The following is a 15,550-nucleotide window of genomic DNA, read 5'->3' on the forward strand; positions in this document are numbered from 1 at the left end:
CAGAAAAGCTGTAATTTTGATTGATCTGTCCAAATGATATTCTCTCAAAGAACTGTAACTTTTTAAAATGCATTTCTTGTGTTTATTTATTACAAGTGGGGTTTTTCTGTGTTTTCTATCATGGAGTCCATTTTAACCGATATCAATAAATGGTATGACTTGGAACTGGTGCATCAGGACAATAAAGGTCAGATAGCCCACTATTTAAACACTCTTTCCTTCAATCTTGAGTCAATTTTTCTCTTGCATCCCTGTTTTATGATGTTGATAACAGTCCAATTGATTTTAAACATCTATGTAATATTGGCAACAATGGTCACAAGAACATTAAGTAATTTGTTGAAATTTTAGTACAATGTATGTTAAACATGCTGGGCCATTACCATCTTTTTATTTTTCCTCTCTAGTTTTCCTTCTCAGTTTTAACATGATACACACAATGACATAAAACATGAGTACATTGCTCAGTTTAAATTGTCTGACTGAGTGATCACAAGATTGAACCTGTGATTCTAATTTAAAGTGAATAATCTCCTTGAAGTATTACTACAGTACAATTATTTCTTAAGTCTACCAGTAAAGTAGTCTAGGTTTTTTTGCATGTCTTTGTAGAATAAACCAGAATTTAGTTCTGTTCACATTTTTTTTTTTTTTTTATTTCACTGTGTGCGTCGAGAAGACGGTGATTTATTTATTTATATGGTGGAGATTCCAGGGATGCACCCAGCCTTGGCCTGACCTACACGCACTCACAAATGGAGACAAAAACAAAGCAAAGCGATAATCCTTAGCAATTAAAGAATGTAATGAACACAAATGCAATAAATGAAAACAACAATACCACCCCTTTTCCCCTTACAGCGACTATACATTAAATACACAAAGCACAAACAAAACACACACAGTAAAGTCCATGAAAAGCTGCAACAGATGTAATGTAGTGATGGGAATGGATACTCCAGAGATCCACACTTTGAATGGGGATTTAAAGATAGTCCTGCCGGTAGTTCCTGAAATGGTGAAAACGGATTCTGGAGCACTCCTTTCTTCGCAGGATGGCCTTGTATCCACTTACAGTTCTCATGTACACAGGCAGACTGCAGACCATCCAGACCCCAACCATGAAACAGTCCAGGACAAAACGAATAAGTACAGGTAACCCAACAGAAGGCAGACAGACAGGAACTTGAAACACAAATTACAAAACCCTCTTTTCTTTTAGTCACCGGCCCCCTTTTTAAAAGCCGCGCTGACCTCCTTTGACCGCAACAGCCCTTCCAACCTCAGCAGAAGACCAATCAGAACCACTGCAGGTGCTGCTGGGAGTTGCAGTTTCAAATTCTAGTAGCACCGCTACAACTCTCAATTGGGAGAATGCATATATGGATTACAAAAGAACTTTCAATTTCAGTACTGTTCAGGACGAATGTTGCATTCTTTTTTGTTAGGAAACAGCAGGCATGCATCTAGCGCTAAACCCAGTATTCCTCTAAAATTTCTCAGATGTGATGCATTTGCATTTATCACTGTCATTTAGAGTAAAGACAATAATTATGATAACATAATAGTAATATAATAGTCAATAGGTTATTTTCTTGATGGTAGTTTAATTTTACAAAAAGAATACCAGTTTTAAAAAGCACATAATATATTTAAGTGAAGTTCCTTATCTTATTTTCCATCTTTTATTTAGTTGAATAATTGTAAAGAACAAACTTACTGAAATGGAAACAGTGCAAAAACAAAATTTAAACTTTTGAATTTGCACCTGTAAAAATAAAGAAACAAGGACATTAAGTGTAAAACAAAGCACTGTAAAGCCAAAAACAGTGCATCCTGAAATATGGAAGACCACACTCAAAAGGTTTGTGTAGGTCATCAGATGTTGTGACCAAACATCGTTAATACATGAAAATAATACAAAACAATATAATAAAATTGCTGGGATTTTGACAGATGTTTCCAGTCTTAGTGTTGGTAAGTCAGGGTCTGAGTTTAAAAAAAAAAAATAAAAAAATGGCACCACTCAAATATTGCCACCCTAGATGACCACCTAGTTAGCCCCTAAGGCAGAGCTAAATTCTACATAATATTGTAATATAAAGTAGATTAATCCCATTAGCTACTATATAATGACCTCAGCTCTAGACTAACTGAAAAGGATGTGCCCATGTTGGACTTCTCTATCATACTGCCAAAGCAAAGATTATATGAAACCTGTATTTTTCCACAAGGCCAAATCTTTCATCGGGATCTCTCTTGGATTTTTGGAAGCAGCTGGTATTCCCTTATTTACAAATGCTAATCACCTACATTTCCTTTTCAAAATGAAAACTTCAGAATATATATAAATTAAATGTATATTAAAGCCATATATATATATATATATATCAATGAAAATCTTTCAAAGCCTATTTTATTTTTGTTTTTAATGCTGGTTATATTTTTAAAGCTTGGAAAAACCAAGTTTAACACATGTAAAACTGCACTTTTGTTAATAGTATATTTTGTATACAAAATCCATGAAGGTATTTTTTCACATTGTGTAATTTTTTTGAACGTGCATTTGTTTTGTGAGAACAGCCAAATGTTTATTTTTTGCACTATGCAATATTGCTGTTAACATGATACAAGGAAATTCTAGTATACCAGAGAGATTTCGTAATATACTTTACAGGTATCCTTTCTGAAAATATGTTTACTGTAATTATTTCTACTAACATGTAGCCTGTATTATAGAAAATCATTTTTAAATTTAGTAAGTTTGTATTCATATTGAATAATTTCTGGTATTGTAAATAAAGATTAATCTAATTGTTTTACTTTATTAGATTAATTAAGAAAATGTAGTAGTTATCTTATAGAATACTAATAATATTAGTAAGTGTTTAGATTTTGGGTGACTTTTTTAAATTCCATATTGTATTGATTCTACTAGTAATAGCATATAACTACAGTATTCTTGATAATATACTGTATTCTAAGACGGTAAATACAGTGCATCCGGAAACTATTCACAGCGCATCATTTTTTCCACATTTTGTTACGTTAACAGCCTTATTCCAAAATGGATTAAATTCATTTTTTTTCCTCAGAATTCTACATACAACACCCCATAATGACAATGTGAAAAAAGTTTACTTGATATTTTTGCAAATGTATTAAAAATTAAAAAAAATTGAGAAAGCACATGTACATAAGTATTCACAGCCTTTGACATAAAGCTCAAAATTGAGATCAGGTGCATCCTGTTTCCCCTGATCATCGTTGAGATTTTTCTGCAGCTTAATTGGAGTCCACCTGTGGTAAATTCAGTTGATTGGACATGATTTGGAAAGGCACACACTTGTCTGTATAAAGTGCCACAGTTGACAGTTCATGTCAGAGCACAAACCAAGCATGAAGTTAAAGGAATTGTCTGTAGACCTCCGAGCCAGGATTGTCTCAAAGTACAAATCTGGGGAAGGTTACAGAAAAATTTCTGCTGCTTTGAAGGTCCCAATGAGCACAGTGCCCTCCATCATCCGTAAGTGGAAGAAGTTCGAAACTACCAGGACTCTTCCTAGAGCTGGCCAGGCATCTAAACTGAGCAATCGGGGGAGAAGGGTCTTAGTCAGGGAGGTGACCAAGAACCCGAAGGTCACTCTGTCAGAGCTCCAGAGGTCCTCTGTGGAGAGAGGAAAACTTTCTAGAAGGACAACCATCTCTGCAGCAATCCACCAATCAGGCCTCTATGTGAGACTGGCCAAACGGAAGCTACTCCTTAGTAAAAGGCACATGGCAGCCCGCCTGGAGTTTGCCAAAAGGCACCTGAAGGACTCTCAGACCTTGAGAAAGAAAATTCTCTGGTCTGATGAGACAAAGATTGAACTCTTTGGTGTGAATGCTAGGCGTCATGTTTGGAGGAAACCAGGCACCGCTCATCACCAGCCCAATACCATCCCTACAGTGAAGCATGGTGGTGGCAGCATCATGTTGTAGGGATGATGTTTTTCAGCGGCAGGAACTGGGAGACTATTTAGGATAAAGGTAAAGATGACTGCAGCAACGTACAGAGACATCCTGGATGAAAACCTGCTACAGAGCGCTCTTGACCTCAGACTGGGGCGACGGTTCATCTTTCAGCAGGACAACGACCCTAAGCACACAGCCAAGATATCAAAGGAGTGGCTTCAGGACAACTCTGTGAATGTCCTTGAGTGGCCCAGCCAGAGCCCAGACTTGAATCAGATTGAACATCTCTGGAGAGATCTTAAAATGGCTGTGCACCGACGCTTCCCTTCCAACCTGATGGAGCTTGAGAGGTGCTGCAAAGAGGAATGGGCGAAACTGGTCAAGGATAGGTGTGCAAAGCTTGTGGCATCATATTCAAAAAGACTTGTGGCTGTAATTGCTGCCAAAGGTGCATCAACAAAGTATTGAGTAAAGGCTGTGAATACTTACGTACATGTGATATCTCAGTTTTTTTATTTTTAATAAATTTGCAAAAACCTCAAGTAAACTTTTTTAACGTTGTCATTATGGGTTGTTGTGTGTAGAAATCTGAGGAAAAAAATGAATTTAATCCATTTTGGAGTAAGGCTGTAACATAACAAAATATGGAAAAAGTGATGCGCTGTGAATACTTTCCGAATGCACTGTAAGTATATTAAAAGGCTGCCAAGATTCCATAATATAATATTCTAAATGGGTTTCATTTGTTATTTTATTTCTGTTTTCACAGGATATAGTGCCCATCATGGTTGATTACTGCCTCCTCCTCCAACGCACGTAAGTGACAATATGTCTAATGGCAAATATTCAGTTTTTTATTTGAATTTAGATTTGTGAATTTCCATCCAGCACTAATTTTTCCATCAGTTTCTTAATACTTTTATAGTAGATAATACTGTTTGCCTTAATGTTTGGTATTATTATAGACTAGACATTAAGCTCGTTACAATAACGAGCACTAGAACAGTAGTGCATAAACATTTGTAGGAACAGTCTACAGTATATTAAATTGCAAGGGACCTTGTATGTGGCTGTAATATGCGTCACTGTATTGTGTGCCTTTAATTTTCTCTCTCAGTAATACTGGTTTGTATTTCCGTAAAACGCCTGTAATTTTGTCTGACAGTAATACAGTGGAACCATGGTTCACTACCATAATTTGTTCCAAAACTCTGGTTGTAACCCGATTTGGTCGTGAACCGAAGTAATTTCCCCCATAGGATTGTATGTAAATACAATTAATCCGTTCCAGACCATATGAACTGTTTTTAAGCACACAAATAGTTAATTATACCATTGAATGCACAGCGTAATAGTAAACTAATTGTAAAAACATTGAATAACACTAAGAAAACCTTGAACAACAGAACACTGAAAGAGTTTGCGTTAGATCGATAACAACTGCTTGCTAAAAACACTTTTTTAATCAGTTTTAAGCACAGGGAAAAAAATGAACATTTGAAAAATACGTAATTTAATAAACAACCAAGAAAAGTAACATTGCAACAATGCACACGTGCCTGTGTGTGTGTGTGTCTCTCTCCTTCAGGCCTTCGTGTGTGTGTGTGTCTGTCTGTTGCGTGTGTGTGTGTGTCTCTCTTAAGCGCACGCCTGTGTGTATGTCTGTCTGTCTCTCTCTCACGCACCTGTGTGTGTGTCTGTCTCGCGCGCGCCTGTGTATATGTCTGTCTCGCGTGCGCTTGTGTGTGTGTCTGTCTGTCTCGCTCGCGCCTGTGTGTGTGAGTGACTCGTACACGTGTATGTTTGTGTGTGACTCGCACACGTGTATGTTTGTGTGTGTGTCTGTTTGTCTGTCACGCCTGTGTGTGTGTGTCTGTCTGTCTTTCGCGCACCTGTGTGTGTGTCTGTCTCTCTCTTTCTCTGCACAGGGAATGCACAGGAAGAAACTGAACACATGCTGTGTGGCTCCGCATATGCGCACTTCACCAGAAGACACACACAAGCTGACACACCTGTATGCACACAGGGTTTTTATTAAAGAGGATAGTGAGACCTGTAAATTTAATTGACATACATATCCTTGGGTTTTTTTCTAAATAACCTTAAAGTCTTGATCAAGCAGTACAACTGGAACCTGTTATTTTTTATTTGTTTTTCCATTTAACTTTTCTCAGTTTGCAAAAGTTGGTTAGCCATGCACAAAGTGCTTGGTCCTATACATTTCCACTATTTGCACCTGGCTTATGGAATCCACACAGTCTTTTTGGAAATTATATGAAAGAGATGGATGGATGATATTCATTTGTATGTAGTAAACAGTCACGTCACTTCATGCTTAACAGCTGCACTATAAAAATTAGTAAAAGCTTTGTGGCATTGACGCCCAGGAGGACCGGAGGAGGACTTGTACCTCCTCCAGACCGCAAGGGGGCGTCCGCCCTGGTTATGTTGGGGGCCACGGGTAAAGGGCTTGGAAGGCGCCCCGGTGCCTGAACAACCCTGGAGCTCAGCACTAACGCCACACCAGGAAGTGCTGGGGGGAAGACGACAGGGGACACCCGGACGGCTTCCGGGTGCGCAGCCGGCACTTCCGCCACACTGGGGCGTGTCTGCGGAGGAGTGCCGGGAAGCAGCTGGAGCCCATCCGGGTTCCTATTTAAGGGGCCGCCTCCCCTCAGTCGATGGCGGAAGTCGAGTTGAAGTGGACAGAGCTGGAGAGAGGACTGGAGGCAGCCAAGAGAGAGAGAGGCACGAAGGACTGTGTGGCCTGGACTTTGGGGGGATCGGTGCTGGAGGCACTGGGGGTGCACGTGAGGTCAACTTGTAAATATTTGTAAAATAAACGTGTTTTGGGTGAAATTAAGATGTCCGCCTGTCTGTGTCCGGGTTCAAGTCCACAGCTTAGAAATCCATGGGTCATGCACTTAAACGACTTATATTATTTTCTTCTCCACCACTTATAGGTTCTTCTTTAATGAATAATTTCTGTCAATTTATGCTCTTTCATGTTAAAATTTACATGTGATGACTAGATTTTCGCTTCTTGATATAACTTGGCTTCTTCATGTTTATTACTTAGATTGAGATTGATCTATCTCCTAGGATTCCAAGAGTATTGCCATGAAGTTTTCACTTAATTAATGCCAATAGTGTACTATGAAAATACTTGCAAATAAAGCTGCTGTTCATTCAAATACTAACTGTTGTCTATGTGCATCCCTCCTTTATGGACTGTATTTGCTGTCTCTCAGGTCCAGGTCCTTCTTGAATTTTGAGGAGTTTGTCATGTTCTGTCCAGCAGGGAGAATTAGCTCCCTTAGTGGACCAGGTTAAACGCTAGTAATCCGAACATGGTAAGGTTGTTCTGCTTACAACAGCTCACAAAAACAACGTAGATCAAATAGTACTAAGAATCTGTTATAAAATGTATTACTTCCAGTTTCCTTTTTTATGCATGCTTCTGAAACACAGGTGGCACTTTATTTTAAATTGAAACAATTGCTACTTCACAGTAGCCATAATCTGGCATGATACATTTTTTTCCCCTGCATTGGAACAAGTACTCCTTGAAACCCATTTTAAACCAAAAGAACGGGCATAATATTTTTATAATTTATGTAAATGATTCAATTTAGAGCGCAGCTTCATGTAACAAATGAATTTATACCATGATTGTGAAAAAATAACTTTGACTTGTAAAATAGAAAACTTTTAAAAAAAGGCATTTTAGTGGTTTAAGGAGTATACAACTTATCTGAATATATAGGACTGAAAGAGGTGTGTCCATCCATCCATCCTTGTAAGTTAGTTACATTTACAAGGTTTACTAGACTGTTTATTCTTTTAGTATATCTAAAATTGTTTGTTACATATTGTGTGCCTCTTTAGTTAGATATACAACACTTGCAGCAGATTTTAATATTTGCATGTTACTATAGTTAGGTACAGTAGTCATGAATAGGAGTGTCCTGGTTGGTATCTTTTTCAGCAACAGAAATACCAATGGTAGACTGTTAAACCACCATTTAGTTTGCGAACTGATAAATGGGAGTTGAGTTACTGTTGCCGTTTTTTTTATAATTTAAAGAAATGCTTTACATTGCCTATAAAATGTATCCACCATCTTGGATGCTTTCAGATATAATTGTCATTAAACACGGAATCACACTGGATTTAAGATGGTTTTTTAAATGCTAATCAACAGGAAACAATTATTTAATGTCAGAATGAAAATTGTTATCTGCAAAGTGGTCAAAATTAATTATAAATATAATTAATTGCAAATGCCTGCTCAGTAAATAACAACTAAGAAAGAGTACTAGTTGTATCTGCTTAAGAAAATGGACCCTAACAAACATTCTGTGATGCATGTGAAACATGAAAAAGCTAAGGGGTTGATTGTTCTATACTCAGGAAGACACATATATTTACTTTGTCTGGCTTTAATGCCAATATTTTTGAAATAGCAATGCTCCTAGCTGTACTGAATATGTGATGTTAGCGTAAACAGACATATTTATTTATTTACCAATACTAATAAAAGGCAAAACCCTCACTGACTCACTCACTCATCACTAATTCTCCAACTTCCCGTGTAGGTGAAAGGCTGAAATTTGGCAGGCTCATTCCTTACAGCTTACTTACAAAAGTTGGGCAGGTTTCATTTTGAAATTCTACGCGTAATGGTCATAACTGGAACCTAATTTTCTCCATATACTGTAATGGAGTTGAGCTCGATGGCCGTGGGGGGCTGAGTTTGGTCTGACATCATCACGCCTCCCACGTAATCACGTGAACTGACTGTCAACGCAGTACGTAGAAAATAAGGAAGAGCTCCAAAAAGTGCTGAAGAAAACATGCATTATACAATTGAGAAGGCAGCAAAACAATAAGAAGCGAGCGAGTGACACATACAAGCATATTCATGAGTGCAGCTACTTCGGAAACAAAGCACGGTGTAAACCTAAAGTTTAAATTAAGTTCATAGACAGGCTGCCGCTGGCGTTTGTCATGCCCACGGGTAATGCGGGATACAAGTTTAATGAGAGGACGCAGGGTATAAACGAGAGTTTTGATCACTTTGTAACTAAGTTAAAATTGCCGGTGAAGGGCTGTGCTTATGCAAATTCTGAGAGACTGTGTTTGTGGTGGGATTGACAGTTAAGGCGGGTGGGGGAGTCACGTCATCATCTCCCCTCATTTTCGCTCTGAGCTGAGCTCCGGGACTAACGCAGTCTTGCGGAAGCAACTTTGTGACACTGCCACCAAATACTCACAGAAAAATCCACAAGTTAATACACATGCTGTCTCTAGAGTTTCTCCACACTCTAAATCCTCCAGGCACTACTTACAAAATCGTCAGCGAAGACCTCTTTTTACATTATATTAAAGAAAAAGGCAAGTTTCCTTTCTTTACACCTTTTTGACTTTTATCCCCAACCAAAGCCTTTCTCTCTTAACACTTCAGAGGACCCAAAAATGATTTTTTTTTTAATTGCTGCTAATGCCGGTAAGGCACATTATCACAGGCAGAAATTTGGACGTTCACATAGAAAATGTAATTTCTCTACCACAGTCGTCGTGTAGCGCCTTTCAAAAGGGATCAACTACCAAGAGATGACCCATATACATTTTAGCTGCTGTTAGTACTACTTACCTGTTATGTTATACCGGCTTTAAAATGTAGCTTACCCGAAACCACTCCACTGGTGCTCAGTGTATCTTTACTTCTTAAAACGTTAATGTTTTACTGTTTAATAGCTTATAGACTACACTTTATTTTTTTCCCTTGCACTCAGTGAGCGAGGCCAATGGGTGATCAGTTTTATATATATATATATATATATATATATATATATATATATATATATATATATATATATATATATATATATATATATATATATACTAGCAAAATATCCATACGCTTACGTGCAAGGTACTGCCTTAAAATTTTTATTTAGAAGAAAATTAAACCTTTTTAAACTAAGGGAAAATATACCAATAATTATTTGTTAAGGATCTCTTTGTATGTCACATTGTCAGTTCGGCCCTCCGGCTGCTTACTCTTGAGCATGCAACATACAGTTGGCCATATGAAAAGTAATCTTGTTTCAAATCTCACAGCTTGGATTGCTGCTGTCATAATCAGTTTGAGTTTCATGGTTTATTTCAGTTATGACAGTATTTGCAGGACTTGTGTTGAAGAGACATTCGGCATCTGTCACGAGTTGTAAGCATACAACCGGTTTCATCGATAACTTCACATCCAGCTTTTGAGAGTTTAAACATTCATAAACATCAAAGTGTCCACTACTGAAATCGTCACCTGTCAATCTAAGATGTTTAAGAGGTATTGGCGGTTGTCGAAAGGTGTACAATATTTGGCCATTTCAGTACACTTAAAAGCGACAACCGAACAATTCAGCGGCAGCCATCAACTCACATGCAGAACCATAGGTGAAGGGCTTAAGCGTTTCACTCTTCTAGTGCTCCTGTGTAGCATAATTATCTCCTGTACTGTCATCAGTCCACACCTTGAACCTGTCCCAGTCATTCAATACATAAGACACAATGTTCCTCCAGATATCAAGAGTGAGCCTGATATGGCCGTGCAATATGTAACAAAGAGAATGGAAAAGGTAGGTGCCATCTCCGGGCATGGAAACCACTCGGTAAGTGACAGTTCTTTGATCGATGGTGATCACCTCGATAGACATGTTAATGGGAGTACGGTTGGAATGATAAATGAAATGGGTATCTGAACAATGTAAAGTAAGTCTAAAATACCCACACAATAACTATAATCGTAATAAATGAACAATAAAACACAGGAGAAGCCGTGGATTAAATAAAAAGTCTGTAGTTATCAGTAGGAAGACGTGTATCCTGTGGCGTAGCAAGGAAGGGAATGTAGAGACTGGAGCGATGGACGGCCTTATATAGGCAGGCAGTCAACAACGTGGAAGGCGTTGGAATGTGGGACCCAACGGCGCCTCACACGGTGACCGAGCTGCAGGCTATGGACGTATATATGTACGTAAGTAGGATTCAGTTAGCGTTGGGAACCCGCGTACCAAATTTCTTGAAGATGAGCCCATAAGTAACAAAGACCATTGAAAAGTTCAATATGACGGCCGACAGTGGCATCATACCACCGAAATAAGTACGTACATTGGTTTCGGTTAGCGTAGGGAAGCCGCCTACCAAATTTCGTGAAGATGGGGCCGTAAATAAGAAAGTTCAGTTTGGCGGACGTTGTCCACCGTTATGACCGTTACGCGTAGAATTTCGAAATGTAACCTGCTTAACTTTTGTAAGTAATCTGTAAGGAATGAGCCTGCCAAATTTCAGCCTTCTACCAACACGGAAAGTTGGAGAATTAGTGACATTGGAAACTTCAATATGGCGGCCGACAGTGGCATCATACCACTGAAATAAGTACGTACATCGGTTTTGGTTAGCGCAGGGAAGCCGCCTACCAAATTTCGTGAAGATGGGGCCATAAATAAGAAAGTTCAACATGGCGGACATTGTCGACCGTTATGACCGTTATGTGTAGAATTTCGAAATGAAACCTGCTTAACTTTTGTAAGTAAGCTGTAAGGAATAGGCCTGCCAAATTTCAGCCTTCTACCTACACGTGAAGTTGGAGAATTAGTGATGAGTGAGTGAGTCAGTGAGGGCTTTGCCTTTTATTAGTATAGATATATATGAATGACCTCCAAAGAGCGCAGAGACTTTTGATCATGTGAAAGTGTCTGCAAAAAGTGGCATCTCCTGCCCTGCAAAACTCGAGCAGCCAACGCTATTTCCTTTATCATTCCAACCGTACCCCCATTAACATGTCTATCGAGGTGATCACCATTGATCAAAGAACTGTCACTTACCGAGTGGTTTCGATGCCCGGAGATGGCAACTACCTTTTCAAAATTGCCAATTATTTTACACCTTTCGACAACCACCTATGCCTCTTAAACAACTTAGATTCACAGGTGACGATTTCAATAGTGGACGATGTGAAGTTATCAATGAAACCGGTTGTATACTTACAACACTTGACAGATGCCGAATGTCTCTTCAACACATGTCCTACAAATACTGTCGTAATTGAAACAAACCATGAAACTCAAACCGATTATGACAGCAGCAATCCAAGCTGTGAGATTTGAAACAAAATTACTGTTCACATGGCCAACTGTACGTTGCATGCTCAAGAGTAAGCTCAGCGCACAGCTTGGTCATATTACAACCGGAGGGCCAAGCTCACAATGTGGTATACAAAGAGATCCTTAACAAATAATTATTGGTATATTTTCCCTCAGTTTAAAAAAAAGTTTAAATTTTCTTCTTAATAAAAATTTTAAGGCAGTACTTCGCCGCTGCGAAGCGCGGGTATTTTGCTAGTTTTTAATAGTTGGGAAAGTCTTTCCTGTCCCTTTACTGAAACACTGCTTTCATTCCTTCCCAACTTGATTATTGTAGCTGTTTAAAATACTGTAATAAACATATGGAACGTTTCGTCCAAGTTCATATGTATACACATATTGTATGTGTGTATGTGTATATATGTATGTGTGTATATTTGCAGTGCATCCGGAAGGTATTCACAGCGCATCACTTTTTCCACATTTTGTTATGTTACAGCGTTATTCCAAAATTGATTCAATTTATTTTTTCCTCAGAGCTCTACACACAACACCCGATAATGATAACGTAAAAAAAGTTTACTTGAGATTTTTGCAAATTTATTAAAAATTAAATTGAGAAAGCACATGTACATAAGTATTCACAGCCTTTGCCATGAATCTCAAAATTGAGCTCAGGTGCATCCTGTTTCCCCTGATCATCTTTGAGATATTTCTGCAGCTTAATTGGAGTCCACATGTGGTAAATTCAGTTGATTGGACATGATTTGGAAAGGCACACACCTGTCTATATAAGGTCCCACAGTTGACAGTTCATGTCGGAGCACAAACCAAGCATGAAGTCAGAGGAATTGTCTGTAGACCTCAGAGCCAGGATTGTCTCGAGGCACAAATCTGGGGAAGGTTACAGAAACATTTCTGCTGCTTTGAAGGTCCGAATGGAGGTGACCAAGAACCCGAAGGTCACTCTGTCAGAGCTCCAGAGGTCCTCTGTGGAGAGAGGAAAACCTTCTAGAAGGACAACCATCTCTGCAGCAATCCACCAATTAGGCCTCTATGTGAGAGTGGCCAAACGGAAGCTACTCCTTAGTAAAAGGCACATGGCAGCCCGCCTGGAGTTTGCCAAAAGGCACCTGAAGGACTCTCAGACCTTGAGAAAGAAAATTCTCTGGTCTGATGAGACAAAGATTGAACTCTTTGGTGTGAATGCCAGGCCTCACATTTGGAGGAAACCAGGCACTGCTCATCACCAGGCCAATACCATCCCTACAGTGAAGCATGGTGATGGCAGCATCATGGTGTGGGGATGTTTTTCAGCGGCAGGAACTGGGAGACTAGTCAGGATAAAGGGAAAGATGACTGCAGCAATGTACAGTGACATCCTGCACGAAAACCTGCTCCAGAGCGCTCTTGACCTCAGACTGGGGCGATGGTTCATCTTTCAGTCGGACAATGACCCTAAGCACTCAGCTAAGATATCAAAGGAGTGGCTTCAGGACAACTCTGTGAATGTCCTTGAGTGGCCCAGCCAGAGCCCAGACTTGAATCAGATTGAACATCTCTGGAGAGATCTTAAAATGGCTGTGCACCGACGCTTCCCTTCCAACCTGATGGAGCTTGAGAGGTGCTACAAAAAGGATTGGGCGAAACTGGTCAAAGATAGGTGTGCCAAGCTTGTGGCATCATATTCAAAAAGACTTGAGGCTGTAATTGCTGCCAAAGGTTCATCGACAAAGTATTGAGCAAAGGCTGTGAATACTTATGTACATGTGATTTCTCGTTTTTTATTTTTATAACCTCAAGTAAACTTTCTTCACATTGTCATTATGGGGTGTTGTATGTAGAATTCTGAGGAAAAAAATTAATTTAATCCATTTTGGAATAAGGCTGTAACATAACAAAATGTGGAAAAAGTGATGCGCTGTGAATACTTTCTGGATGCACTGTACATACAGTATTTGTATATGTATGTATATGTACTGTATGTTGTGATAAAGATGAGGCAAAGACATTGTAAATTTTTGGGGCAGCCACCCATATATTGTTCCACAAACTCCTATCTTGTTTTTTTTGCTTATGAAGTAGTCTTCATCCTCCTTATAACCTGAATTTTATTAAGTGAGTTTGAGAATGTTACATTGTCTTTTACTCAGAATGAAGTGAAACTATGACATTAAGCTAAAATATGTTTAAATGATTTTGACAGTTGGCCAAAGTAACGTAAAAATTGTAATACATAAGGAATGTTATGAATGACAAACAAAGCTGTGTAGCAGTCGGTAGTGGTTAGTAATGGATAAATGTTTTATATTTGAAAGAAGCTATAGGAGTCTTGATCCAAAGATGTTCTTATCTTAACTTGTGAACCTTTTTTTATTTATCTTTTAATGTTTTTTAGTGATCTACTTTTTAGCCAGATATATTCGAAGATGGGGGAAAATTCTGTTGCAAAGGCTGTCTTCCTTGAATGTTTGGAACACTACATCCTCAGTGATCGGCTAGTTGGCCTTACTCCACATGTTATGAAGGATCTTCTTATCCATTTTCAGGACAATGGCATGATGGACAGCATTGAGTCTTGTATTGTACACATGGACATTACTAGCCTTGATATTCAATGGGTGAGCTTGTTTAATGAATATGTAATGGATTGTCTAACTATGAAATTTTTATGTATCACCCTACATTTTTAATCAATATATATTATAATAATTTTGTGTAAATTACTTGACACTTAAGATCCATGTTGCTCATTAGTCCCTCAATAACTTACATGCAGGAAGTTGCAACTAATAGCTATTTATTGGAACTTTTGTTAACCACTAGCTAGGAAAATATCTTTGTTTTTCAATTTAAATACTTAGTATCTGCCTAAGAAAAACACATATTATTAATGACTACTAGTCAGATATTTTATTTCATGTTATATATACTTAGTTTTCAACTATTGACATGTCAAGCATTTTCATTGTCTGAACTATCTCTAACTACTAAAGAGTTGTTAGTAATAAGTGATGTAACTGTAGCCAAACAAGTAACCTCTAAATCATTTCAAAGACTAAAAGAGCTCAGTTTTGGCTAAACTAATGGTTGGAGGAACGTCGTAATATGCTAGTTGTAGACATTCAATGCAGAGTTATTATTTAAATATTATATTGTACAAAATATGGACTAATGTAGCTAGAACTGTGCACTTCATAGTAGTTCTAGACTTTGTATAAACTGCCCAAAATCAAATATCAAATGTACCATCACTTCTTTGCTCCCGATTGCTGGTTTTGTCCACTATTCACATCTACTAGACAGGTAGTTTCTCTAATTACCTAAACATTTTGAAGCTCTTCTACATCTCTATTTATGCTAATATGCTGACTTTAATCCTAGCCGGGTACCTTCTTTTGTTCATTTGGAAGAATTCTGTATATCTTTGTGTTTTCCAATGACTAAAA

General features: G+C 38.4%; 1 protein-coding gene across 1 annotated transcript in view; it reads left to right on the forward strand.

The window, feature by feature from the left end:
• Positions 1-15,550, forward strand: part of vps8 (VPS8 subunit of CORVET complex) — a 740,642-nt gene that overhangs the window by 238,102 nt on the left and 486,990 nt on the right. The window contains exons 23-24 of the mRNA XM_039755059.1: positions 4,724-4,770; positions 14,500-14,722. Of these exons, the coding sequence (XP_039610993.1) occupies positions 4,724-4,770; positions 14,500-14,722 (270 nt within the window). The remainder of the gene's footprint in view (positions 1-4,723; positions 4,771-14,499; positions 14,723-15,550) is intronic.

The sequence above is a fragment of the Polypterus senegalus genome, chromosome 6 (genome assembly GCF_016835505.1).
Source record: "Polypterus senegalus isolate Bchr_013 chromosome 6, ASM1683550v1, whole genome shotgun sequence".
NCBI lineage: Eukaryota > Metazoa > Chordata > Cladistia > Polypteriformes > Polypteridae > Polypterus > Polypterus senegalus.